Source organism: Neofelis nebulosa, chromosome 9 (assembly GCF_028018385.1).
Source record: "Neofelis nebulosa isolate mNeoNeb1 chromosome 9, mNeoNeb1.pri, whole genome shotgun sequence".
NCBI classification, from domain to species: Eukaryota; Metazoa; Chordata; class Mammalia; order Carnivora; family Felidae; genus Neofelis; species Neofelis nebulosa.
In genome coordinates this window covers 89295718-89323636 of record NC_080790.1, presented here as the reverse complement: position 1 = coordinate 89323636, position 27919 = coordinate 89295718, and the positions used below count along the sequence as shown (strand labels likewise).

Genomic DNA, 27919 nt, shown 5'->3' with positions numbered 1-27919 from the left:
TTACCTTTTGCCACTCTTGGGAAGGGGAAATAGGTGTGGTTTTTCAGTTATGCAGAATTCAAAGTACAATTATAAAGAGTTAAGGAATCCAATGGTTTATCCATAAACAGTAAATATTTCTTAGAAATTTCTCAACCATTAGGGATAAGGTGGTGCTGCAGTCTTGGGGGTTTATCCATCTAAGAAGGCACAGTAGCTGTTGGTGCCAAGGTTCCTGTGCTGTTTTGAAAATGAGCTTGGTGTTCCATTTGCTGGTGAGATGAAAGCAAATTCTGTGCAACTTTCTGACCATCAATACAGTTTTTTACCCCAAGTATTACTGTAGTGCCTGGTACATAGTAGGTGCTCAAAAAAGTGTTCAGTAATGGGGGAGAGAATGCACATTCTCCTATTTCTTGAACTACTGTGACAGCCTTGCCACGAACCCCCAGTGCCGCTGGAGGCCTCCTTCCATCTGAGCACTGTTGAGAACAAGCTCTGGGCTCCAGAACAGTTACATCTGCTCCTGGTGCCAGTGTGTTCTTAAAATCTCTCACCACTTCTATTGACCTGAATTCCTGTAGCAAATCCTAATTCATTTAAACTCATATAAATTCACATGAGCATTACGCACACATTCCATTAAGCAGAAATGCAAATATCATAATATCTTCCTGTTTGCAGATAACCATCGTATCCGTTAACAACGTAAACATGTGTGCCAGAGGAGCGAAACAACCCACCAAAGCAACTCCTCTCAGATGCTCTTTCAGGTCTCCCAAAGGGCAACTGCATCTCTAAATACCCATAAGCCATCAAGGGCCCAAAAAGGCAGCCATCTGTGAGCAGAATCCAAATTGTGCTACTACTTTATATGCTTTTTTATTCTAAGTTCCACTCAGTGGGAAAAGGGAGCCCCACACGGTAGCGTGCTATCACAATGTTTAAACCATTCACCATTGCCAACACCTTCAGCTTGACACCTTATTCTTTTAAGGTTAATTAGAATTCCAATAGGATACCCATCGAGCATGCATTTCTAATTCATCAAATACGAAGATCTTCCGAGCAAGGCAAATCTGATAAAAACTGACCTTGGCCTCTGAAGACTGGTGCTATAGAGAGCATTTCCCCCTAACTAAGTCTTGCCGATGTTTTCTTTCAAAAAGGTACCTCTAAAAAGAGCGTGTTAACTGCAAAAAATCGAGATTAAATACAGATTGAACTGAAATACACACTTGAAACAAGTGCATAATTGAGACCCGATTTCGTCATGCTCCGGCAAGCAAGCAGGCTCTCAACAGCCGGAACGAAGGAACAATTGGATATAATTCTGCTCAGCTCAACCGCACCGAGCAGCCTAATTCCAGGCAGTTGTAGACAAGCTATTGTGTCCTACAGATTAAGGAGGTGTGCTCGGTTTTCAGGAGAGCCTGCCAACCAGCTATATCTGCAACTGGGTGGGATTATTCTCCCCTGCCACCTTTCCTAAAACAGATTATAGTTTGGGTTTTTTCTTCTTTTCACTTTAATGAAGCTTGTAAGGATCAGGAACACTACCTGTGACAACAAAGATAAAACTTAGAAGCAATTTAAAAGGTGAAACAAACAGATTCAAGCACTTGGCTTAGACGCCCACCAATGCTCAACAATCCAGTCACGGTGACAGGCCAACTTTGAAACTGAAGGCATAGCATCATATCAGACACACACACACACACACACACACACACACACACTTAGGATACCATATAAAAAGAATCTATTAGCAGGAAGTGGGCCTTGTGAAGTGTGCCTCATTGGTGATACATAATTTTAAGGTTTTTGTATCAGTAGCAGGCACTGAAATGACAGCCAATTATGTGTGCTAGGCACTGCAGGCACATAATCTTATTTATCTGATAAAGCAGACAGGATCCTCTCAGTAATAAGAAGGCTCAGAAAAGCTAAACCTTTGCCCAGAGGCACATGGTGAGAAAGTGAGGAACGCAGGATAAATCCACCTGTGCCAGGGCTCCCCACCCCTGTGCTCTACCCCTGTCCTTCTTCCTCACAGGACTCCATGAAGCCCAGGGATCTGCCCTGTCTGCAGCCACATGCACAGGGAATGCAGTGGGCCTCAGTCCCAGGAGGGGAAGCTGATCCTGTGTGCCATGCTCCTGGCTGAGCTGTGGCTGACCAAGGCACCAGCCCGGGATGCAATGCTGGAAGTGTGTGAGAGTGGTCTAGAGCAAACATAAGGGGAAGAAACCCTCCTTTATGTTACCAAGTCTTGTCATGAGGATATGATGCCTGAGGCCATTGCAACTATCTTGAGACCCAGTTTGCAGAGAGGGAAAAGTGCTGGGATGGGACCAACATGGCGGCAGAGCAGAAGGATGGATGATTCTGCATCCCTAAGGAGAGAACAGAGCCACCCAGATGGCCATTACAAACCACTCAGATTCCAGATTTACTGTTTATGTCACATATATAGGGCTGTCTGTGATGTTCTGATATGATGTTCTTTCCTCAGGACCACACACCACTCTGCACAGTTCCTGCTAACTGCCCATAAGACCCAGAGCCTGGGTTTATAAGATGACAGCCTCAAACTGGAAGAGCATTTGCAGCCAAGCAGCAGATGGATCTAAGAAGTGAGTGCTACTTAAGTTTGAGACCATGGTCTCTAATTAACTGGGCCTGTTACAGAGCCAGAGGACTCCTCTAACCATGACGGTTAGCCCGTCAGTCCAAAGCTCACCTTTCTAGTATGCTCCCATTCACTGTGTGTCTCTGAGCAAGGAAATCTTGGCACTTCTGCTTCCCCATCTCTGTAACTGGCTACCTCGCCGAGCTCTAGTACAGAACAGGTGAGATGCACTTCAATCGCCTGACTCAACCCCAGGAATGCACAGACACTCAGTGAACGCCTGGCACACAGCAGGTACTCAATGAATGGTAACTTTAGAATATTCACTAACTGGCCACAAACTGAAACACAACACTGCTGTAAGTCTCAGGGGTGCTGTTTCCACACCCAGCAGCCTGCTGAAAACAGGCCCGAAAAGGACTTCACTGTGACTCATCTGTCATGTCTCCAAAGGCTGGTGTCTACACTTGTCACCACGGGGACCACAAGTCAACCACTTGTCTGCTATCCTATGAGCTGTCTGGCTTTTTTGTGAGGGCCTCCAGGCACTGGGACTTTTCCTCTGGAATCCTTATTACTTCCAAGACCAAACAACAAAAGCCCAATGATACAGCCGAGCAGAACAGAAAGGAATGGAGCCTGAGAACGTACCCTGAATCCAACACTTCCTGGCTCTCTGACTTGGCCATTTTGCCCATATATCAATCCCTCTTGGTTAATTATGCCACCCACCACACCTCACAGGATTATGGAGAACTTTCTATAAATGACATATGCCAAAGTGCCCAGCACATGGTAGGCACTCAGTAATTGTTCAAAAAGAAAATCTCAGGCATAAGCTGCCCAAATGCTAACGACTAAAGAACACGCTGACTTCCTTCCAGATATCACAGACACTCTCTGAATTGGCCTCCAGAGAGCTGACCAGCTGGACTGGTTAACTCCCCATCTCTTCCATAGGATGGCCAAAGGCACCCAACTCCTTGGAAGGCTCAGCTTGGTCCCCTGCTGGTCCAGGCCCTCACTCTTGCCCAGGGAGGTTTGTGCTTACCTGGAATTCATGGTCTTGAGTCCTAACCATGTTTATGCAAGTGTACTGATAACAAAATGTTATACAAACAAAAGACGTTTTGCACAAAGGAAGTCACTGCTTGGAAAAACACAGTGACTCGGAAACACTCACCAAAGACGGACCACTTTAAAATCGTCAAATTGGGCGTAAACTAAACCATACGACATTAAGTGGGAATTACTTAAAATCTAGAAGGTGCTCCACTCAGAATTCTTAGAAAGTCTCTTTGTTCTCCATTTGAAAATAACAAAAAGTAAACTGTGGCTATGGTTTAAGTCATCTCACAACTCAAAGACAAGTCCTTAGCCCTGCATCCAAAAAATGATGAACACATATATATGTTTTTAAAATAAAATGTTTAATAGATATCACTTGTATGATTCTCCAGTTTATTAGGCTTTTCCCACTACAGGGTCTCAGTCACACTGGCTGAGAGATACAGAATTCCAATTTAAACATATCCCGAAGTACTTCAAGATATACAATACAGACAAATCAGCTCCTAATGCCTATGTTTTATATCATCAAAAGCATTACCCAAATTTTCTACAGTTCTCTAATTTGTGAAAATGCTCTTCCTCTTCACCTTCATAGAGTTGTGCTCAATACTGATCCAGTGCCCTCAGGACCCTCCTGAGAGCAGAGGGCAGACTGGTTTCTAATCCCTTCATGTCAGCTCTGTAAAAAGCCCATGCTCAGGGCACCTGGGTGGCTCAGTCGGTTAAGCAACTGACTCTTGATTTCTGTTCAAGTCATGATCTCATAGTCATGAGATCAAGCCCCACAGTAGAGCCCTACAACAAGCCCCACATCAGGTTCCGCCCACTGGGCATGGAGCATGCTTAAGATCCTCTCTCTCTCCCTCTCCTTTCCCTTTCCCTTTCCCCCATCAAAAAAAAAAGAGAAGGGGGAGCCCATTCTGGTCTGGTTCACCTGGAATGGTGATTGGCACAGTATAGGTCCAATCACACAGTATAGGTAAATTCTGTGTGTGCCCAAATATAAGGCAAGGGGGTCCCCCCAAAAAGAAATCACTCAAAAAATTGTAATTGTCTCACATTTGGGTTCTTATGAAAGCATATGAAAAAGTACTCTTTAAATTACTCAATTTGGAACTGCAAAACCCTTTTAGGAAAACACGTTTCCCTGAAACACCTGAATGAATGCTCACTGGGGGTATTACAGGGGTCACCTCACACAACTGTAAATACAAAGCAGAAACAAGTTAGGCCAAGAAACTTAGCACACATTGAGCAATTGCAGTAGTTGGACACTTCTGTTAAAACAGGACTTCTCAAAAGATCACTTTAAGAAGCAACACATAACAAGAATTTCCCAACAGGCAAATAAAGAAACCGTGAGTCCTAACCTTAGGCAGCGGGTACTTGTAACCTGGTATAAAATGCCCAGGGGTAGCATAACTACCTGATTCCTAAATGCTTCATCTCAAATGGCTCAGGTGTAAGCAGAGCGAGGAGGTTCTGCTAACCAGGCTAGAGGATTCCAAGTGACCCTACTGATAACCAAAACCCAGACAAAAAAGATGCAGGTGAAGAATGTGGAAAATTGTTTCATGAACTCCAAGGAGAACCAAACAAGAATCAATCCGGTTTATACGTGATGTATTCTCAACGTCTAACTGTATGTAAATACACAATTTAAGCAGACATTTGTTTATCTGCATACCTACAATGTTTACATATCCCAGTTGGCCCAAAAGGTTTGAGGAGCTTCTCACTAGGAAACTTGAAGACTGTCTTTTATTTAGAGTCAGCCTGCTACTAAGGCATATATGGTCTTTGCTGAATAATAACCTAAGTGTCCATCTCTTAAGCAACATCCAGCATTTAGCCTTGCTATGAGGAGTCAAAGTAATTCCAATAGACAGTAAAGTACCAAAAGCCTACTTGGAAGTAATTTTTAGCTGAAGTCTTTGCCTGCCAAATGTATAGGGTTGTTTAAAGTGAAACACTATATGCAGGACTTCTGGCTGCCCAAGAAGACTCCCATTGACTTTAACATCAGTGGGTAAAAAGCCAGAAGATACTATGATCTCCACCTCCATTCTCTGAAAATGATAAAATATAAGACTGGATTTCATTCAGACTCTTCCTGAAACCCAAACTTAGTCCTTATGACGTGGGCCTGTGAAGAAAGGGGTGAGGATTACACTCAGTTAATGCAACAAAAAGAAAGATGCGGTGTTCTAAAGTTTCCTGAAGCTCAGAAAGCCATCATCAGTCTGATTACTACATATTCTTATAAATAAAGTCCACTAAAACCCCCAAAAACCAGCCAACAAAAAATTAACTCCCTGTTACTGTCATTGCTGAAAGTTATAAGCTCAACCTCTTTGACAATTTTTTTAATGCTACAAATGCCACAGAGTTCCAGGAGCTGCCTCTGGCCTTTCAAATGTCAGAAGTTACCTCCTAACCTCCTGATCAAACACAGTTCACATAAAAATGAGTTGGGAAGACATCTGTAAATATCGGCCCATCAAAAAATGTCCTAGTGTTTAACTAGAAACATCATTCCAAAAATCATTTAGTTCTCTGAGCAGGAGGAGGGTAACCCGCCCATTCTGCAAATAGACCTTTCATTATAATACCTTAGATGAAAACAGCAAGGACAGGAAGGAAAAGTTTGAAAATGTGGAACAAGCACACTCATAACTATATTTAATCACAATTAAAACCAAAGAAAAACTACTTAACTACTGTCCAGCAGTGATCCCAGGTATAAACATTCCTTGACTATTCTCGAATGCCCATTCTTCCTGATCCATAGGAGAAACACAGTTTGGCAAAGTATGGCATTTACCTCTAAAGCTCAACATCCAAGGGCTTAAATTCCTAACCTCAAAGATGTTGTAGTACTAATTCAGATGGTTAGAATTCTCCTAGTTTCCTGGCGTCATATATATTGGAAGAATTATTTCAATGACTTATGAGCCACCAGCTTCTTAAATGGTCAAAAGTAGAGAAATAAGGTTGTGTTTTCTAAAATGAATGATAATTGCAATAGATCAACAATGTGGTTTTTTACCTTTAAATGGTATTTTTCTATATTTAAAGAAAATATAAAACATGAATATCTTGCTTCTCACTTAAACCAGCATCCCATAGCTATCCTCCTGCCTCCATAAAAATAATAGTAGCAGAGCGTGTGAAATGACACCTCCTAAGTAGCTTCTGAAACCAAATCACTGAAGCCCCAAGATAAAATCTTTCACTAAAATAGAAACAGTGAAAAATGCTGTACAATGTAGTCGGAAAAAAAATAAAACCTCAAATAATGTCCCACCTGGGAATGCAACTGTGCCTAAGAGCCCAAGAGAGGACCAGGGTTTCCGACAGACCAAGTCCAAGAAGGGCTGGGCCAAACATGTCTTCCATTTCCAGGTTAACTTCCCTCCCATTACCTGAAGTTTGTAACTGATGTTCCTCCAACCCCAGTCACACAATTCCCTCTGCCCAATCCCCCCTTGCCAGACAGGCATGCAGGGCCAGAACACAGGAACCACTAAGCACTAACTTTAGGGGCCCGCAGAGGGTGTGCAGAGGGCCAGTCTGGGGGTCCAGGGTAAGAAGACTGTTTCTGGGGAGATGGGAGGGCCCAGCAAAGTTAAGGGGGGGGGGGGGGGAGACAGACCCTGCCAGCAGAGGGACTGGAGGGACTAAAGGTTAGCAGGGGACAGGAAGGTGTGCCCACCCTGGGGGAGGATGAGGTGTCACCACTTATGAACAGGTGGCAAGGTTCCCTAGGACAGCATGCTGTCACAGAGCAAGTGCAGGTGGTGCGAAAAGGGATTCCAAAGAGAGAGGATGGATGGACCATTGGTGCGGACAAGTGGTCCAGAGGGGAGGGAGAAGGATGGGGGGGGGGGGGGTGTCTAAGAGTTGGCAAGTAGGACTTGAAGGGTTACACTCACAGAGTCCCTGGAGGGTAACAAGGTGGAGAAAGAAGAGCAAGGCGAAGTCCACTGTGAAGCCACCTCTTGTATCCCCTGCCCTTCATCACTGCCCTCTATACTCACGCGGGCCCCTCCCCCCCCCCCCACACACACACACTGTGGCGCCACACCACGAAGCAGATACCCACCTTTGCCACAGGCGCACTCCTGCCGGTCGCCAGCTCACGCAGGCTGGCGGTGGCGCTGCCCGCCGCGGCAGAGAGAAACACCGGGGAGCCCGGGGCGCTGCCCGCCGCGCTGCCCCCTCCACCCGCGAGCGCGGAGGTCGCCCCTGAGCCGGGGCCGGGGCGCGCGGGCGGGCTTCCGCCGGGGCTGGTACCAGCGCGGGGCCGCTGGCGAATGCCGTCCAGCAGGCGCACCAGCAGGATGTTGGCGGGCAGCTCGTCCACGCCGCAGCCGACCAGGATGCGGCACTCAGGGCAGCGCAGCTCGTGGCGGGAGCACACGATGCTCTCCAGACAGCGGCGGCAGAAGGTGTGCTGACACGGCAGCACCTTGGCCGTGGTGTCCAGCCGCTCCAGGCACACCGAGCACTCCAGCAGGTCCAGCAGCGACGACTCGTCCATGTCCTCACCCGCCGCCGCGGCCGTGGCCGCCGCCCGCCGCCGCCGCCGCTCACCCGGCCTGTCGTCGTCGCCCTCGCTCTGCGCAGCAGCGGCGGCCGCCTTGGACGCGCACAGCCAGGACGCTCCGAGCAGCATGGGGGAGGCGCCGGCGGCGGCCGCGCGCAGCTGCCTAGGTCCCGGGGCCGGAGCGGGGCCCGCCGCAGGCAGCGGGCATCAGGATCGCGCCTGGGCGGCCGCCGAGGAACCGAGCTCCGCCAGGACTTCCTTCACCCCGACTGGCGGCCCGAGGCTCCGGCCGCGGCGATACAAAGTAGCACACCGACTGGCCTGCGCGGCAAAGACCGGAGTTCTGGGCCCCGGGAGCCAACTCCCCTCCAGCCGAGCCCACCCAGTCCTTCGGAACGCGGCGGCGAGTTACACCTGTCCCGCCGCTTGTCCACACCGCCCCGCGCGGGGGGTCCAGGACACCGCCAGGCACGACACTCAGCGGGCACTGCACTCGGAGTGACCGCCCGCTGCCCGGAGCCCCGCGGCAGGAAGTGCGGGGAGCGGCCGGTCGGGTCCCCGGGGAGGCCTGGGCGCAGCGTGCGCGCTCCCCCGCACAGCTGGTGAGCCGCACCGCCCCCGCGGCGCCTCCATGCGCCTTGGGCCTGCCCGCGAATCCCTGCCCCCAGCGGGTTCCGCCGGACCTTCCTCGTCCCCGGCCGCGAGCACGTGCGCAGGGAGCGCGCAGAGGCCACGGTCAGTGAGGGGCGCAGGAGTGGAGACGCTGCGTCCGCCGGACCTCCCTTAGACTAGGGCGCACGCCAACAACTAGTCCTGTCCCTTAGGGCACGTCTAGGGCTCCCAAGAACTCCGAGCGCGCCCTCCTGCGCAGGCTCGGCCCCGTCCCCTCCGGGAGCTCCGAGTCTTCCTTCTGGCTCTCCGCGAACCTCAGAGAAGGAGGTTTCCTCCCGACGCTGCACGAAGGAAAGTTTGGGCGGTGTTATCCCGACTGCCTTCCTCGCCAGCGCCGGCAAGCAGCTTAGGAACAGAGCCAACACCCAGGCATCCTCTTTGACGACTCCCCGGAGCGCTCCCGGTCCGGTCCCCTTTCCAGGCGGCGCAGAAGTGACAAGCCCGGAGCTGCGGGTGTGGGTGCGGGGACGCCCCGCCAAGCAGCAGAGGAAGGCGCTCGGGTTGGCTGAGGCGCCCCGGGGCGGCTCAGACTCCTCCCGGAGGCAACCCGCCCTCCCCGGAGTCGCTAGTCCGAGGCTGGCGCCGCTGCCCGCCGGACCCACACCCTCGCGCAGGGCACCCGGCTCCGCGCCGCGCCCACTGCGGCGCAGTCTCGCGAACCCTGCTCCAATTTCTCCTCGGGAGACGCAGAGGAAGGGGAATTAGCGCTCTGCCTCCCGACGCCCCGGCTTCTGGGAGCGTCAGAGCAACGGAAGTACGTACGGAGGACCGGGAGCAGCAGGGAAGTTTGGCGGTGGGCTGGGGTCGACCGGGAAGATTCCCTGCAGTGCGCTGCCCCCTCGTGGCCGCTTTGGGTTCCCAGCGCGCTGTGTCCCCCATCTCTCCCAGGGCCAGCACAAACCATGGATCCTGAGCTGGAAGCTCTCACATAGCCAGATAGTTCTTGCCGAAGCTAACATCAGAAAAGGCGCTGAGGGCTCGCCCATCAGTCAGGCTAACCTGTGGTTTGTGAAATTTTTTTGACTTTTTTGACTTTTTAGGGAGAATGTAATATTTGTTGAGGCTTAAATGCCAAGAACGAGTCTATGAATTATTTTATTTAATCATCTAAAGGGCCCTGTGAGATAATTATTTTAATTTCATTTTACATGCGAGGGAGATAAGGTTTATAGTTATGAAACCATTGACGCTGAATTTTGTTAATTTTTGTGATTCCAGAACTTAATACCTACTAAGATCACATTCCATTGGAATATAAATTTTTGATCAGCTACATATTTTTCCATTATAATAGCCCCAGTGCCTGGAGCATTTCTTGGCACACAGTGGGTGCTCAATAAATATTTGTGGAATTAATAAAATAAAGGTCTCAGAATCATCACCTAGTGGTGTTTTAAACACCACACATCTTAACATCTCCGTTCCGGGTATCCTGAGCTCATACCAGGTCGCCAGTTCCTAGAAACTTTGCGACCTGCTTTGTGGATGTCTCTCAGTGGTGTGGATTTCAGTATGTATTATTCACATGAGCACTGGAAACTTTGTGAGGTGGACAGCATCTCTGAGCACCTGGCTAACAGGAACCTGGGAGCAGACTGCCCAGGAGGCCAGAGGGCAGGTCACAGTGCACAGAACGGCCTTCATGTTTTGACCCTCCCTCAGGAACAACAAAGGGGAATTTTCAAGAGGACCCAGGATGCTTGATTCAAAAGCAGGTGGCATGGACACAGGACACAAGGGGGAACAAGACGGGGAGCCCTCAGACACTAGAAGGGTTTGCAGAGAGCAGGAGCCACCTGTACTCAAATGCCCCAGGTGCATTTGGTAACAAACAATAGAAATGAAGCCAGGTTTAAATGAGCAGGGTAGACTGAGAATTAGGAGCACCTCACAGGACCCCAGGCTAAGAGCTAGGCCAGCTTACTGCAGAAGGCCCACAGTGTGTCTTGCTCTTCACACTTCTCTATATGATGACATGCTCCTTCCCTCTCTTGTACCAGCTGCCTCCACTTCCCAACCCACAGTTTAGGAGACACTGTCAAAGCTCCAGAAGCATTTCATCCAATGGCTTCAGCCACTCACCAAAGATACTCATCTGATGCTGTCAGGGGCTGGAAGTTTTAAAACCCTACCATCTAGCTTGGCCCAAGTGGTCACTTTCTGGACCAATGTGTGCTGGCCACAGAAGCAGGATCATCTAAAACCTGGCAGCACCCTCAAGAGTCACACAGAAGGAGAGGTGAGCATTTCTAGAACAAGTGGCATGCCAGACAGACCACAGACACATGTGCCAGGGGCCCAGAGCCACCCCTCTGTCCTCAGCTTCCCTCTCTATGGAGAGCACACAAGAGCAAGCACAGGGCCACTGAGCTCCACCTTTCTCAGACCTCCTCTGCTTCCACTCTACCTCTTCAGCTTCTGCCTTAACCAACTCCCACAGCAAACAGGTTGCAATCCCAAATGTACTTAGAGGCTGCACAGGGCATGGAAATTCATGAAGCAGCATAAAGTGGATGAAGCAATAGAGCATGGTGGGGTCTGCACCTTGCAAAGTGCATAGCTGCTCCTCGGCTCCAGCCAATCACACATTGCCTCGAGGAAACAAGGGCCTAGTATTGCCAGATATTTCTACTTTTCAAGAGAAGTTGGAAGGCCTGCTTTTTATGGGAGATCTCCTGATGTTCAACTGTTGGCAACAAAATAAGTTCTCAAAAAAACACTATATTAGCCAAACAAAATGAATGCATGGCCAAATTGGCCCATAGGCCACCAGTTTGAAGTTTGTGATTGAAGTAGCCAAGTAAAATGTACTACAGTGTAAAGGAATTTAAGGGTGTGAACTAAATAGTTGAAGTATTACAAATACAGTGTTATATTACTCAGTTAAATGTGCACATGTTCAATAAGGCAATTATATAAGTAAATGATTGAGAAGACCTGGCTTAACAGCCACTCACAGGAAAAGATCTTGGGAATTGAGTCGACCACAAGCATAATATGAGCCAACATGAGTCATCAGTGTAGTATGACCGCCTAGAAAAGTAATGAAATCTTATGATGTATTAATGGAAGTTAAAGGATGGAATATGGAAAGAAATAATCCCATCGTGCCTTGGGCTTGTCAGACCTCATTTGCAGAATTACTTTCAATTCTGGGAACCAAATATTAATGGCAGGTGGTAATTGGATCTAGAGGCCTCACCCATAAATTTAGGATGAAGGAAGAGAAGGTGTCTGTCCAAAGAAGAGAAAACTCAGAGGAAACAGGATGGGTCACTGTATGTCAGGTTTCTGGCTGCCCAAGATCTGAACTCCTTCTTAGATTTGGGCGATTATCCACTTGGTGAAAGTCAGATATTTGTTTTTTCAGCCAGGGTGTAGGGATGTGGCTCAGACTTTGCTGGTTGAGAGCTAACCACCCCACCTCCCCCGCCCCCCCCCCCAACGCCCCATGCCCTGAGAGGTAGAAGGAAGGTGGCTGATGTGGCATCATGGAGTTCCAGCTGCAAGGGCAGGTGGGGGCAGATGACAGGGGCAGGGCCAACCATGTTGTATGTTGAGGACAGAGTCAATTGTTGTCACCAGACCCATGCCAGGCATGATTGGCATGGAAAGCCTGGGCTGTGGCCTCCACTACTTTGCCAGTCTTCCTGGTGATCCTATGGATGTCCCAATTTTCCTTAATTAGTTCCTTTTTTATTATTAAATCAGCCAGAATCCATTTCTGTTGTTTATAACAAGGTATTATAACTAATATGAATTATTTATTATCAATCAGAAACCAGTGAAGGCCCTCAATATGCAACAATTGTTACCATGCTGAACAGCTTGGCTTTCATGCTGGAAAGGTATCAAAGTGAGCCATCTGGAGCACTGTTCATTCATTCAATAAATAGTTTCTGTATGTGTTGTACATCAGGTGCTGTGTGAGAGCAGAGCCTGCGGACCAGTACAGGCAATGTGATGCAGTGAGGAGAGACTGTCTCTGGGCTCCTTCAGGCAAGTGGCATCACTGCTGTGAACCTCAGTTACTTCTCCTATAAAATAAAAGCCAAAGCATCTCACCTCTTGGGGCACCTGGGTGGCTCAATCAGTTAAGTGTCTGACTCTGGATTTCAGCTCAGCTCATGATCCCAAGGTTCATAAGTTTGATCCCTGTGGGATTCATTCTCTCTCTCTCTCTCTCTCTCTCTCTCTCTCTCTCTGCCATTATCTCTCAGAATAAATGAGTAAACATTAAAAAAAATTCTAATCTCACCTCTTTAGAGGCTCTTGAAATCTCTACAATTGAATAAAATGTTAGAAGGGATATTTGTTTTGTCTTGTTATTAGGAAGAAAACTAAAGTGAATTAGAGTTACAGGGAGGCAGGTGTCAGCTAAACATAGAGAAAGACTTTCTAATAAGGTTGAGTTGTCCAACAACAGCATCAGCAGTCTTAGGAAGTAGGATCCCAAAAAGAAAGAATTCAGCCACAAATTATGTCTGTAAAGAATCTCATTAAATCACCTCTGTTCAGCCCAGCACTACTTCCTTTGGGGAGCCCCCCATCCCTGGTCCACATGACCCTCATAGATGGCTGCTCACTGCGCCTGCACCCATGTCCCCAGCAGGCCCGGGGGCTAAGGCTGGCCAATCAGAATCATTCGCCCCTAGAGATGATTAGTCCAGGGTGGCCACATCACTCAGCAGGTCCTGAGATTTGGCATACATATAGATAATGATAGCTCTTGCTAGAGCAGGGATGGGAGTTCATAAAGGAAGCTGTGCCTAAAGCATCCATGTGCCATTATAATCTTGTGTTTGCTTAAGTCAGTTTGGGCTGGGTTTCTGTCACATGCAACCAAGTGAATTTCAACCAAACCACACCATCCTGTGGCTCCCCTGACCCCACCATTAACCTAAGTGCCCAAGTTTAAGACAGAAGCCAACCTTGGAGGCCTCCCTAACCCAGTCTCTTATAAGTACCTAGTCACGAATTTTTTTTCAGCTTCCTAACATCATAATGGATGTGTATTCCCCCAAGTGCCTCCTATATCCCTGTTACTATCTCTAACTGTACCATGGCACTTCTGTCCACAGTCTCTCCTCTTTCCATCCACTGTGGAGTCTTCACTGTGGAACCAGCTTTGCTTCCTGATGCAAGGATGCTGCCTCCCCCTACCCCCCACTGGTTTTCCATAGGCTGTGACTCTTCATCTTCCAAGCTCTTTCCCAAACCCATATTTCCTTGCTCATGGGTATAACTTGTGCTGCATCGCTCTGCACCTGTAGAAACCCATCCATCTCACAGACCATTTCCTCCAGGAAGCCCTTCCTAATTGCCTCTCCTGTGAATCTGCTTGGCCCTTTTTTCCTGAATCTTTCATATTCTTCTCTACTTTTATACTTATTTTATAGCAATCTTGTATCCCTACAAGCCCACAAACTCCTCAAGGGAAAATAGTATGTTTTACTGGTCATTAAGACCTGTCAAAAAATGTCCTGAGCAGTGTAGGCATTTAATATATACCTGCAGAGTTGGACTAAACTGAGTTTGAAAGGGCTGAACCAGTTGACCTCTAAATTCCCTCTCACTCCAAGACCATATGAGATCATAACAAATGCTTTTCAGCATCTGAGATCTGGAACTTCTATTGTGCTTTCTTTTTATAAAAAGAAAGTGAATCCCTCAAAATTAATTTCATATAGTATGTGCTGTGTGTGTGAGTATGAAGTCATAACAGCAAGGCTCCTAATAGCTATGAAACTCATGGCTTCTAGTACTTATAATGTCTGCATCTGTAATGCATGGAGAGAAGGCAAGCAGGAGCCACACCCAAACACACCGTCTGCAGGCCTGGGACCCTCCCAACAAACACCTTAGTTTTGACATCAGTTCTCCCTTCTCTGCAAAGCACATAGACTTCTCTCCATTCAAAATCTGCCCCTCCAAATCATTATCTATTGTTCTGATCTCCAGAGCAAGCCCTCTGGTATAATTAGCCCTGAGTCTATTATCCATCTATGCGAGCACCCATTCAGTTGGTAGAGCACTGTCCTACACCCCAGAGAATCAGCAGGCTGATCATAGTCCATCTTCAGTATATGAAGTCTATTTGTGAAGTCAGGCCCCCTACTGAAACATTTTACCATGAAGGACAATGGAAGAGTCAGCCAGGAGCGTTCCAGGGAGGAGGTGTTTCAGTCTCATGGATAGACTCAACTTGCCTGGGATGAAGGAGAGGAGACGACCCTCAAGGGAGAGAGAAGATCATCTATAAGGTCAAAGGTGGAGTGTGAGGAATCAAGAGGAAACCTCACTGGCAGAACAGGGAGCAATGGGTTTGGAGAGTATGTAGTCAAAGACACAGCATGAAAGCACTAGAAAGTCAAAGATTGGTTGGATCCTGAGGGCCCTGAAGAGCCATCAAGTGTCTCTCCCAGGGCATTGCAATGTTTAGAAAGTTGGGCAGCCCTGAAATGCAGTCATCTGGGGCAAGGAGAAATCTGAACCAGGGAGACACAAGATAGGAGCTTATTGGTTAACAGATGACGTAAGGTGCACCTCAACGTGAATGAACTAAATACCCTTGAATACCTAAAATGGTTAAAATGGTAAGTTTTATGTTAAGCATAATTCACCGTAATTTTAAAAATAGAGATAAAAAATAAAGTAGCATGGGAGTAGGGGCCCAGGTGCTAAGGACCTTTGGCCCTACAGGAGGATGTGCAACAAACAGATGGAAATACGATAGCTAAACAAGTATGGTCACAGAGTGAGAACCAGCTGTTGGCACAGCCCCACACTGACATGGAATCCATGTACTGCCTCCCTTTTACAGGCAAGGAAATTGAGGCAGAGAGATGATAAGTAACTTGCCCAGGGTCCCACAGCTACCCAGTAGAAGAGTCAGGATTCGCATTCAAAGAGCAGAACTCCAGAATCTCTTTTATATCCACCCAACCCCTGGAGCTCATGAATAAGGCAAGAGCTGAAAATGCACACTTGAAATCAGCAGCTTCTAGGCAGCAGGAAGACCCGGGGGAGGGAGTGCTTTCATCCGTGGAGAAGAGGCGAGGAAAGCTTTCAGAGGGCAGAGCCCTGGGGAGCACTGCACTGCAGGGGAGGTGAGGAAAAGCAACAGAGAGGAGGAACACAGACACTGAGTGGCCATGAGAGTCGGAAAAGAACTGGAAATGGCAGTGAGAGCAAGCGGTCACCCCACTAGTCAGCAAAGGAAAAAAGGCAGGTGTGAAGGTATTACTAACTAGAAACCAAGACTAAAACCTGCAATGTCAACCTGCAAGCTTCAGGAGAGCCACACACATCCACAACTGTCTCTAGTGCCTCTCCATGCAGCCTGCTATGTCTCCCAGCTTGTGCTGTTGAGCCAAGATTGTGGGCTGCAGAGTCAAATAGGCATAAGGTCAAGCCTCTTTCTATTGCAACCAGTTCCCTGTCTGTGCAAGTTACCGAGGCTGCCCAAGCCTGCGTATTCAAAGTGAGATGAGTTCAACCTACTGTATCATTTTGACAGGGGCTTCAGTAAGACAATGTTCATGGGGTGGAGGCTGTCAAGGCTCTGATCACATGTTCTCAACCCTCACTGCCCCAGTCCATTACTAAACTGGGGGTCTCTGCCCTTGGGAGATTTCTGTGACCACATGGAGTCTTCTCTGCTCAAGTGCATGTGACCAGCTCTAAATGCCAGGGTGACCCTCAGCAATGGCAGAGGACAGTTCTCTTGCCCCTTGGGAAGGACAGCCCTACACTGCCTCCCCCAAATCCTCCATGAGTTTAGCTTCGAGTACCCACAGTGCAACACTGTTGACTGACCTCCCCCTCTGTGTGTCACGCCCCTGCAGATCTTGTCCAGGACCCTCTCCTAAACATACCTCTTGCCTCCCATCCTTCCCTTGGGATCTGCTTCTGGGGAAAAACCCAAACCAAAGCAGTGTACAATATACCGAGCAAAGGGTGGGCACTCAACAAACGTAAACCCTCTTCACCAAAAGCGTGTTCCCCTCCATTTCCCTTCAAAAGTATATATTTAATCTTCATTTTGATTTTATCCCTCTCTCATGCCACACAGATGCTTTGTCTGACTTTCCTGAATTGAAGCTCCTTGAGGATCTGGATTTAAGCTTGTATCCTCCCCCACAAGCAAGCACAGTAGGTACTCAGTAAACACTTGTTGAATACATACATAAAAATAAATGCCTCCTCTCACTGGGTAGATGCAGGAGGAAGAAGATCAAGAGGAATCATGGAGACCCTCCCCTGAAAAAGGGAGCCTGGAGGGGCCAATTTAAGGGGCCAGATAACAAGTTTTATTTTAGACACATTAGTTTGAGGTGCTGGCAGGCCAGGGAAGTGCAAATGTCTGGAAGTTAGGGATGTGATTCAGAGCTCCGGAGGGAGATAGAGTTGGGGATGTAAGTCTGGGAGTCATTTTCCTGGAGGTGATGGATGAAGCTTCAATGAAAAGAGCAAGCATGGTTTCTTCCTTGGAACCTGCAGGGAAGAGTTTTTCCCACTTCCTACATGGAGGACAAGGGAGGAACCTGCACCAGGGGGTCTCATCTATCACTCTCAGTTGCTCCTAACACTTTCCATCTGCAGCTTCCAAAATGCTTCACAGATGTGATTTAGTGCTACACAAATGTTGCCCTTCCCATTACAGAGAGGGTGACAGGAACATTCTCAAGCTTGCAAAATGCATGCCATGCATTTACTTCACTAGAGCAACCGTCCCAGGTCACTACGGTGTAAATGTCATTAGTCCATGTACAGGATATGTTATTGCTCCACAGAAGCTCACTTTTGTTCCTTAATGTTGAGATACCTGGATGCCTGCTTTGCCAGAATTTGAACTACTTTTTAGCCTGCATAAACTGCCCCATGTGAGTTGGCACTTTCTTGACTGTAGGTGAGGCAGCAAGGCACCTTCTGTACTGGGAAGAAATACTTGCATGCTCCGACTGGTTATAGACAGGTGAGACAGGTATCTGCTGTATGTGGAAAGTCAGTAGGACTGTTTCTGCGACTTGACAAAAGCTATCCTCCCCACCCCACCTCCCCTGCCCACCCCCCCCCCCCCCGCCGTATCTCTAGGTATATAAAGCTGAGAGGTTGTCAGCCAGTTTCCATAGTCTCCTCAGCCCTTCATCAAGATACTGTTTTTACTGAATAGTGCTTTGGAAGGAGAAGTCACCCAGAGTGTAAGCAATCCCCCATCAAAAGAAGTGAAGGTGGTCTGATGACCTAGGTCTTGATGGTCATGGGTCAGCTAACCCAGCTGAGCTGGCTGAGGCTGGAAGATCCTCCCTACCAGCATCTTGGAGGGACAATGGGCACATGTGTGAGGGTAACTCAAGAGATGCCTCCTGGGGAGGTGGCCCAAGGAGAGGGACTGGCTGCTGGAATGTCTCATGGTCATCCAGTTACAATTGCCCCTGTTCTGAAAGTGAGTGAGCCCAGACCCCAGACCTGGTGGATCATGCCAAGTGAGCATACACTGGGTTCCCCCTCTTCTCTCCCAAATGAGCAGAGGCAAGGCAACAGCATCCTGAAGGATGCCTGAAGCCAGCAGGGCCACCATGGGGAGTAGAGGCAGCGGGTGCTGAAGGCCTCAGGCAGGCATTTACAGTCTCCAGTTCTCCCACTGCATGTTTAGGAAACAGCCAGCCCCCTTTAGGCTGGTAATTCTTGGACAATGCAGAGGGAGGTCCTGAGGCAAATTTTAATCTGCTCAGGTGGAGACTGAAGTGATTACCTGGAACATTAACATTTGAACACGAATTTGTTCAAACTGATGAAATAGATCATTCAATTAAATAAATATCTAAGGCAATGAACATTTTACTCTGATGAGGTATCGCCTTGTTACTGACTGTAGTTTCCATAGCACTGTGACAAAAATATTTCAAATTCTTTTTGGGAATTAAAAATAATCCTGCAGTTGTCTGTTTTCTTTCACAGTCTTCAAAAGAATTATAATAAATTCTCTTCTCCAATTTGGAGACATAACACACTTTATTTTAGTTTGGCTCAAGAACTTGGAAAGTACTTAAACTTATATGCATGGTACAGTTATTAAGCTAAAGCACTGCATTGGTAATATGTTTAATACAATAAAGAAAATCCCATATTTAAATTACAGCATAAGCAAAATGAGTAAAAATTGAATATAAAAAAAGCTTCCAGAATAATCATAGCATAATTGACATTGAATAATATTTAATATCTAAATTCATGTCTTGGCAGAAGTACATCCTAAATCATCCAAGGAGAAGTTGTCAATTATAAATAATACTGATGTGTTTTCTAGAAAAATGTGAATCTCTTTATGAAAGATACAGAGCTAAAGTAGAATAATCAACCTCATGAGAAAGAGTAATGGAATCTTTTCACAGATAAAATGATATTTGGCTTCTTCTCAGGAAAGTTTAGGATTTTATTGTGAATTTGCCAAGAGTTGTTTTTATTCTGAGCTGTGGTGAAATACATAGGCCTTTCTAGAATAAAATAGATATTGAAAATTTACATGTGCCTCAATGGATGTCACTTCCAGAGACTCCAGGGCTGGCAAACCCTTCTTGGCATTTCCTCAGAGCCACCATCAAAAGAAAGATCTCAGACATTCCTTGAAAAGCCAGGTCATAGCCTCAGGTGTGCCTAGGATGATGCCTTCTAGGAAAAGCTTTGTAAAGGCAGCAAAGGTCACTCAGTTACAAAATCATAGAATCAAATTCAGAATGTCCCCTCATCCAGCCTTTATGCCTCATACCAACACCCCTGCAGCATGGTGGCCACTCACCTCTGCATGGTCATTGTCAATGACAGGCAATATGCCAGCCTCAGTCCACAACCTGGAAAGTACCTGGACTGCATTCACCAATAACTTTTACCTACTTTCCCTGATCTAAGAAACTTGAAATGAATGTGGTCCCTGACCACGTAACTCTAAAAATATTTGAAATTATGGCTTTTTTTTCTTCTAGTAAATCATCTGGTGGACCTGGTGTGAGCTCTGTTGGTGTGCTCACTCTTACCCAGAACAGGAGCGATGTTTGTAGGCCTTATCATAGGATGTCATAGTGAAATGTTCCAGTTATCCATTGCCATGTAAAAAGCCACTCTGAAATTTAGAGGCTTAAAACAACAGCACCATTTATTCTGTTCACACATCTGTTGTTTGATCAGGGCTCCACAGGAATAGTGTTTGTCTCCTCCATTCAGTTTGAAGGAGGGGACTAGAGCCAGAAGGCTCACATTCCTAGCTGTCAGTGCTGGTTGACCTTTGTGGGGGCTGTCAACCAGATACCTACATGCAGCCTCTCCATGTGGCCTGGGTCCCAAGGTGAGCATCCCCATAGAGCGAGGAGGTGGAAGCCTTGTCACCTCAGAAGTCATGCAGATTGCTTCTGCACCCCATTCATGCAGACAGTCATAATCAGTAGTCACAACAGTTAACACAGGTTAAAGAGCTGGCAAAATACACTGCACCTCTTGATGGGAGAGTGACAAGATTTTAGAAGAACATATAAGACTTAAAATATTGCTATAGCCCTTTTACTGGGAGAATACCATCTCTCAAATACAATGGGTTTGCAACCTCATTCTAGAGACGGTTTACTCTGAAATCCTGAAGAAGATGAGAGAGACCCAGGGTAAATGCAGCAGGGGACAGAGTTCATATTTGAGGCTGTACATTTTACTGTTCTAGACTCTGGTTACTACTCTTTGGCACCAGTCATAACTTGCTCTCATCCCATGCTGATATTCAACTGCTCAGAGGTGTAATGGGTATGCAGCACCACCCAGTGCTTTAGTGTTCCCACAGCACAGCTGTATTTCAACTGTTCATACAGATAAACCTTTGTAAATACAGATCTACATGTAAGTAATGGGACTTGGATCATTTTGTGTGGCTGAGCTGAGGCCACTATGTGGAAGGTAGAGGGAAGGGGATGTTAATGTGTGATAAAGGATGGTAATCTATTCATTCAGAAATAGAGTGGACTGTGTTCTAAAGCAGGAAGTTTCTCAGCACAAAAATATTCAAGCAGTAACTGAATCATCATCTGTGCATTAGTTAGGGTAATGCCAGTTGCTGTTATAAACAAATCCCAAATGTTCCATGTCTTAACACAATACAAGTTTGTTTCTGACTCATGTCCAATGTGACCATCCCAGCTGGTAGGGGTGATGATGTGGGTGGTGATGCAGGACCCCACACCCTCCATCGTGCTGCTCTGCCCACTGCAGTGTTCGACCCCTCTGTGTCCAGCCTGAGGACTGCGCCTGAGTGACACACAGCACCTCCACCTCCATCCCTAGGTGTGAGCTAGACACCTGATCTCACCTGGTGCAAGAAGGTATGCATAGCTGCCTCCCAAGACAATTCCACACCATGGAAGAAGAAACCTGAGGTTTTAGTGACCAGCCAACTGGCTCTGACACAGATTGCAAATGGAACTCTTGCACTGGCCGAGAGATTGAGCCCATTAACTATCAAGGTCCCTATGACTCTAAGAGTCTATAATTCTCACAATAGTATATTTAAGTTTTAAGCATTGCCAATACAGGAGTGGAGAGGATATCTCTATCAGTTCCAGGTGTTATTTTGATGAATGATGATATTGATCAACCCTGTGGCTCTGGGGTAGGACTTGGACAGGAGCCCCCCATCCCCTGGCTGTCTCTCCATGCTATAGGTAAGTGATCCCAAGATTAAGGATACGGATATCTTGGAACTCTGCCCAGTTCCAACCATGGTAAATGCCACTCACCAGTGTTAATGGTTCAGAGTCAATCAGACCTTATTGTAATTTCCAGCATCCTAACTCCATTGTCCCTGGAGCATTCCCACCCACTCACAGTTGTTGCTACTTGCCAAGAAGGCAAGCAATAAATCCTACTTACCAAGTATCCCAGGAGGATAGATACCAGGTGTAATTGGGCAAGTAGGATTTCATTTATAATCCACTTTATGCCTGTTGTACAAAAATGCCTGCATGTATTAGATTCCAACATCCCTGCTGTACCTTCTAGACTTTGTTGCAAACAAGACTTGGAGAAACAGGAAGGCAGTTGAAGGGACCCTCCTGGGTTCTTTAGTCTCTGAGAGGAAAGATACTGTGTTGCTTAGCAGAAGTGGCTGGCTTCTATTTTCAGGGTCTATTCTGAACGTTTGTCACAGAGCCAAAGGGAAGGAGGACTGTGGGATTCGTGTGCCCAATTTTCCATATATGGGGTAGCAGAATTTAAGATCAAAGGTTCTTTTTATAATGATACAAACATAAGGACCATAGAAAAATATAAGAATCATTCCCAAGACTATTATCTTCAGGAAAAGAAAATTGATTCAATGTCTTTTTAAGTTCACCTAATTGCATCAGGATTAGTAGAGCTGAGCCTCTAATCTATTGATACAAGTTAAATATAATTTGCACTCACATTTATGAAGTCTTATTTTGGCTGCAAAGTAAGATGGGATACTAAGCATTCATGTCACGTAAATAGAAAACATATTTTTATTAATCAGCAATGAGTTGCATTTGAAGGAAGCAATTTAATTAAACTTGCAATACAATAAATAACTGGTCATTAGAAACCTATTAGTGCTCTTGGATTTCCTGTGTCTGCTTGCCTTTAAGTAATTGCTTGCCTATACTTACCTATGTTATCTATAATTAAATATAAAAGCCATTTTAAAACACCATTAAGGTCCTGAATTAAATTCACGTTAGCAGCAAAATTCAGAGTCAGAGCACCCATAGAGCTTCTGGGGCTCTGTGCCTGTATTACCCACAAGGGGTTACCCCACACAAGTGGTCCACGCTAAGGAAGATTGCTGGCAAAGAAGAGTCAGAGCAGTTCTCCACGCTTGTCACGGATAAAATGACAAACCTCCCCAGAAAGCTGTTCTCATTTTTCCAGAGCTCTCTTTCTGTTCATTCATTCATTCATTCCTTTGTTCATTCATTCCGTACACCTGCTGAGGACAGTCAGGCACTTGTTAAGGACACACCACCGATGACCCAGGACTCCTCCCTTCTAGTACCGGAAACTGCCCAGAACAAATCAGGCACTAAATAAACATTTATTAAATACATTAAACAAGTGACAAAGTGATGCAAGTTTGAAAAGTAACAGTACACAGTAAGAATTGAGGGGCACTTATCCCAACAATATCCTAAACTGCCCAATTATGTCCCAATATGAGGAGGCTGAAATTGTTAAAGCATGGCCCTACACAGCCCTTTCCTTCTTCCTGGCTGCTGGAGCCCAGCTCTGACCCTGAGGGCCCTCACTGAGGATCTTCCAGGCCACATCTTTGGGGTCTGTGATCCAGAGAGGAAATGGAGGTGGCAGGAGACAGGATAGGGGTGGGTGGGCAAGGACTCAGAGAGGGGCTCTGAGGAGTTGTGAAGGAGCTGTGGTGTACCAGTAGAGTGACCATACCCTGGTTTGCCGGAGACACTCTCAGCCTATGTGTTTTCTTTCAGTGACTTTGCCCTGTGTTGACTTAGCTAAGCAGGAGCTCTGTTTCCCAGAATTCTTTTTCCTGGATATTTCTCAGTTAAGGTCCACACCAGACAGAGGTGTGCAAGGTTTGGAAGGCAGAAGCGAAGAAGCTGCTCTCTTCCTGATGCTGTGATGGTCAGTGGAAGGCCGGGTGCCACCGTGCCCTCACCTCAGTCGAGGGGCTGGCTGTGTCATTGGGGCAGCAGGCCGGCCCCTGCAGCCCCAGCCTGGAACATGGGCAGTGCTGTGCAGATGGGCACAGCTTCTCTTGCAGGCCAATCTTGTGGCTGAGGTTGGAGGTGGTGAGAGACAGGGGTACGGTTTGTCCTTGCTCTCTCTCTCACGTGACTTTCGGCTTTCCTCCCGATTGCCTGTGTGACAGACCTCTGGCCAGCACCAGATGCTGCACCGTCAGCAGTCTCCCTTGTGGGTTCCCACAGTTACATAGGTGTGGCTCCTGCGGGGAACCCCTCGTTCTCTATTACTCACTGTGGCTCTGCTTCTGCACCCGAACCCTGTCCAGAACATGGGTCCCAGGGCTACTATTATAGCACTGCACCTCCTGGAGTAGGTGATAACTATGTGTTCACCTAAATATAAATTGTTGGGAAAGGGGGGATTTTTATTTTCTTAATTAAGTTTTTATTTAAGTTCTAATACAGTTAACATATAGTGTTATGCTAGTTTCAGGTGTTCAACACTTCCACGCATCACCCAGTGCTCATCACAAGGGCACTCCCTAATCCCCATCACCTGTTTCACCCATTTCCCTCCCCCTCAACCTAACTTCTGGCAACCATCAGTTTGTTCTCTACAGTTAAAAGTCTGTTTCTTGATTGGCCTTTTTCCCTTTGCTCATTTTTTTTTCTTAAATTCCATATAGGAATGAAATCATATGGTATTTGTGTTTCTCTGACTTACTTATTTCACTTAGCATAATGCTCTCTAGCTCCATCCGTGTCGTTTCAAGATGGCAAGATTTCATTCTTTTTTACAGCTGAATACATAGATAGATAGATAGATAGATAGATAGATAGATTTCACACCTTCTTTATCCAATTCATCTATCGATGGACACTTGGGCTGCTTCCATTGTTTGGCCATTATAAATAATGCTATGATAAACATTGGGGTGCATGTATCCCTTTGAATTAGTGTTTTTGTATTTGGGGGGTAAATACCTACCAGCACAATTACTGGATTATAGGTTGGTTCTATTTTTAATTTTTTGAGGAATCTCCACCCTCTTTTCCAGAGTGGCTGCACCAGTTTGCGTTCCCACCAACAACGGAGAAAAGGGGGATTTTTAAACAATTGCTGCGGTTGGTGCAGATTAAATATCCCTGTCACAGATTTAAAGCTATAAGAAATTATGTTGAAATTTCTTTTTGTTACTGAGGCTGAGTTTCTCTGATCCACTCTTGTAAAGCCGTGGCTTTACAAGTATAACCATGCAGAGGTAGGAACCATGAAGTAATGTTTGAATAAAGATAAAGGGAGACGTAGAATTGACCTCCAGCAGAAGACAACGTCGGGTCAGAGACACTGCACCACTTCCAGTGATCCTGGAAGTGAGACTGGAGGCTGGGCACCCACCACTGCTGGGCCCACCCAGATACCCCCAACGGTGCCTGGCTTCCTCCATTTTCTTCTTGTTCGCTTTGTCCACCTGCCTCAGTTACAGACTGATGGTCTGGACCTGCGCTTGTCCCTGAGAGTACCACTCTAGCCTGCCATCCTCACTTTGTCCTATTCCCTCGGTAGTCACTCAGGTCTTTTTACACTCTAAAAGTCTCTGGCAGCTATAGAAAATGGAGAAAGCCCACAGAACACCTATAAACAGGAGCCGTGGGGAAAGAAACTAAGGGATTAGCATTCTTTTTTCAGAAAAAGTGGCTAATGTTGGAGGCTGAGTTGACCAAGAAGAGAAGATGCTTCCCAAATAGGTAGTTTTGCAATTCCAGGTGAGCCACTGTGTTTGAGGACAATTTGAGAGGTTTGCTTAGACACGTTATGACCCAGCATGCTATCTTGTACAAGATATGATCTTATACCAAGGCACAGCACATAACCTCGAACCAAACCAATTGGCTCCTTTACATTCATAGCTAGTGGTTCATAGGTCCTTCATCTGTGAAATGGGGTAATTACTTCCTTCATGTACTTGTTGCAAAGACTAAAGTTAATGTATGCAAATTACTTAGAACAATGTCTGGCTGATGGTAAGCTTTCCATACATGTAACCATTATGTTTACTATTATGTTTGTTATCATTTGTAGGGTCACACAGAGGCTAGGCTTGCCTCCAACTCTCTCCTTCAGCAGGGAACAGACAGCTGAGAGGTGTGCCAGCAGGCCAGACAGCCCCGCACAGAGTGGCACAGTGCCCCTACAAGGCTGGTGCTCAATAAATGTTAGCCCCCTCTCCTTAGCCATGCAATGAGCTGCGGTATTCTTTTTCAAACTTGTTTCCTGCACCACAGATCACCCCTCTCCTGAGGATTTCATGACACTCTGTGCAGCTTATCCTCCTTTGTCAGTGCCCCACCCCCAATTCCTTTTTTTAGACAAAACAGCTCATTAAATAATTTACTGGAATACTTTGTTCTCTTGCAAGTACTTAGTTATTTGCATCATTCTGTGTTACTTACCGTGTCTTCCAAAATGCAGGGTTCTTACCCAGCTAAGAGAGAAGAAACACCTTGTAAGAATTCACCTGACAGGCTAAGGGGCCCTCTCTCCAGAGAGGTTCTGCCAGGTGCATTTTGACAGGTGATGGGGTTTTGAGAAAATAGCTCTAGATCTTGAAGATGATTATTCCTAACTATGGTAGAGTTATGTCAAGGAAGAAAAATTTTTAAGTGTTGTTCCCTCCTCATTAAGTTATCTAAGTATTTGGAGATTAAAAGCTAAGGAGAACTTGACAGATTTTCTTTTTTAGATACATTCTGAGATGCTTTTATTTCAGCTTGATTTTTTTCTTATTTTTTTTTTCTTTTTGTAAGGGACATTCTTTTAGAAATACACTCCGTTACACATTGTGCCATTCTTGAAATTTTTTTTCCTACTACTCTCTACATACTTTAGATTTTTGTTATAATCCTTAGAAATGAGTCTAGAAGCTGAAGGTTGTCAGGCATCCAGCTGGAGGCTGGGGGATGGCCGACTAGGTGGTTCAGACACACAGTCTGAAAGCACCTGGTTAGTCATCTTTTGGATACAAAACTGGGCTCAGTTGATTCTAAGACAGTCTAGAGCGATAAACTGTGTTCTTAATTTTGCCAAAATTCCATCATCAGGCATCACCCTGCTCCTCCTTCTCTAGAGAAACATGTCCTTAGGACTTGCCTGAACTCCTGGTTCATCTGTCCCTTCTCCTGTCATCTTGACTCTGTTTTTACAACAAAGGTCTCCTTTCTTTTTTTCACACTTCTGCTTCTGTATTTTCTTGCTTATCATTTTAACGTTGTATCACACAGTAACTACATAAATGGTGTCCATGAATTACCCACATGTTATTGCCAGATTGTCAGTGCAATGGTCAAGAAAGCATTCTTGAGATGGTTGGTGCAACTTAGTAAGTTTATTTAAGTAGCATGACCTGTGGGCAGAAAGGGCTGCACTTTTCCTGTTGTATGCTTAGTGCTCAAGGGAGAGAGGATGTGCAGGGAATATTTGATCATAAATGTCTTCTTGGAATTTCTTCTCATAAAACTACTTTCCCACGATTTCTCTGGTGCTTATCATTCAGTTTGATATTAACTACGATTGGTGAGATATACAGGTAGTCATGAGACCTTTAAGAATATAGAAACCAGCACATATTGGATCCTTGTGGAAATATGAAAGCTATATGTCAGCCTTGCAGACTAACAGCAGAACATTTTTCTGCTTCTATCCCTCATCAATATGGGGTTCTTTTAAATCTTTATCAAAGGTAAAACAGGTACAAGTAGTGAATAGCAAAGGCAGCAGCAGCCCCACCCTCCCCCACACCCCCACACTCTGCTTGCAGGGCTCCTCCTGTGCTTCTGATAGGATTCTCCACCATTCTAGCCCACATCCCTACTCTCTTTCCTGACTGTGATCTGAAATAATAGCCAGGATTTGGCCCCTTTGCTCCACTCCACACCCACCTTCTCCTTTGCTGGAGCATTCCTCATTTTGTTTTAGTTCTTCTACTGGTTAGCTGGATGGCATTACATGATTGATTAAATCGCAGCTTACATTCCCAACAGTGCTGACAATGTGGCCCAGCTCTGGCTTTCATAAGCTGACGACTGAACAGCCTTACCTTTTTACTGTTGTCTTTGAACTGCGAGTTTCTAGTTCAGCTTCCTCCCCTTCTCTCCCGCCTCCACCCCTGGAATTCCTTATTGTCTCCCCCTTTCCTGCATTATTTGCCTTTATTTTTTTTCAAGCACTGTATCACAAAATGCTTCCCATGTAATTTAACATAACAACTAAACCTAATTAATTTAACACCATCAACAATGCATAGT

General features: G+C 46.3%; 1 protein-coding gene and 1 long non-coding RNA gene across 3 annotated transcripts in view; one reads left to right on the top strand and one right to left on the bottom strand.

Annotated features, from left to right (window-relative positions):
- SH3RF3 (SH3 domain containing ring finger 3) overlaps positions 1 to 9598 on the bottom strand; it is a 374110-nt gene extending 364512 nt beyond the window's left edge. For both annotated transcript variants that reach the window (XM_058684636.1, XM_058684637.1), the window contains exon 1: positions 7788 to 9598. In XM_058684636.1, coding sequence (XP_058540619.1) covers positions 7788 to 8360 — 573 coding nt within the window. In that variant the 5' untranslated portion in view covers positions 8361 to 9598. The remainder of the gene's footprint in view (positions 1 to 7787) is intronic.
- LOC131485304 (uncharacterized) lies at positions 9567 to 19430 on the top strand. The gene is made up of 2 exons (XR_009248763.1): positions 9567 to 9657; positions 12823 to 19430. It is a non-coding gene; the product is annotated as an uncharacterized LOC131485304 (long non-coding RNA).
- Positions 19431 to 27919: the final 8489 nt, after the last annotated feature.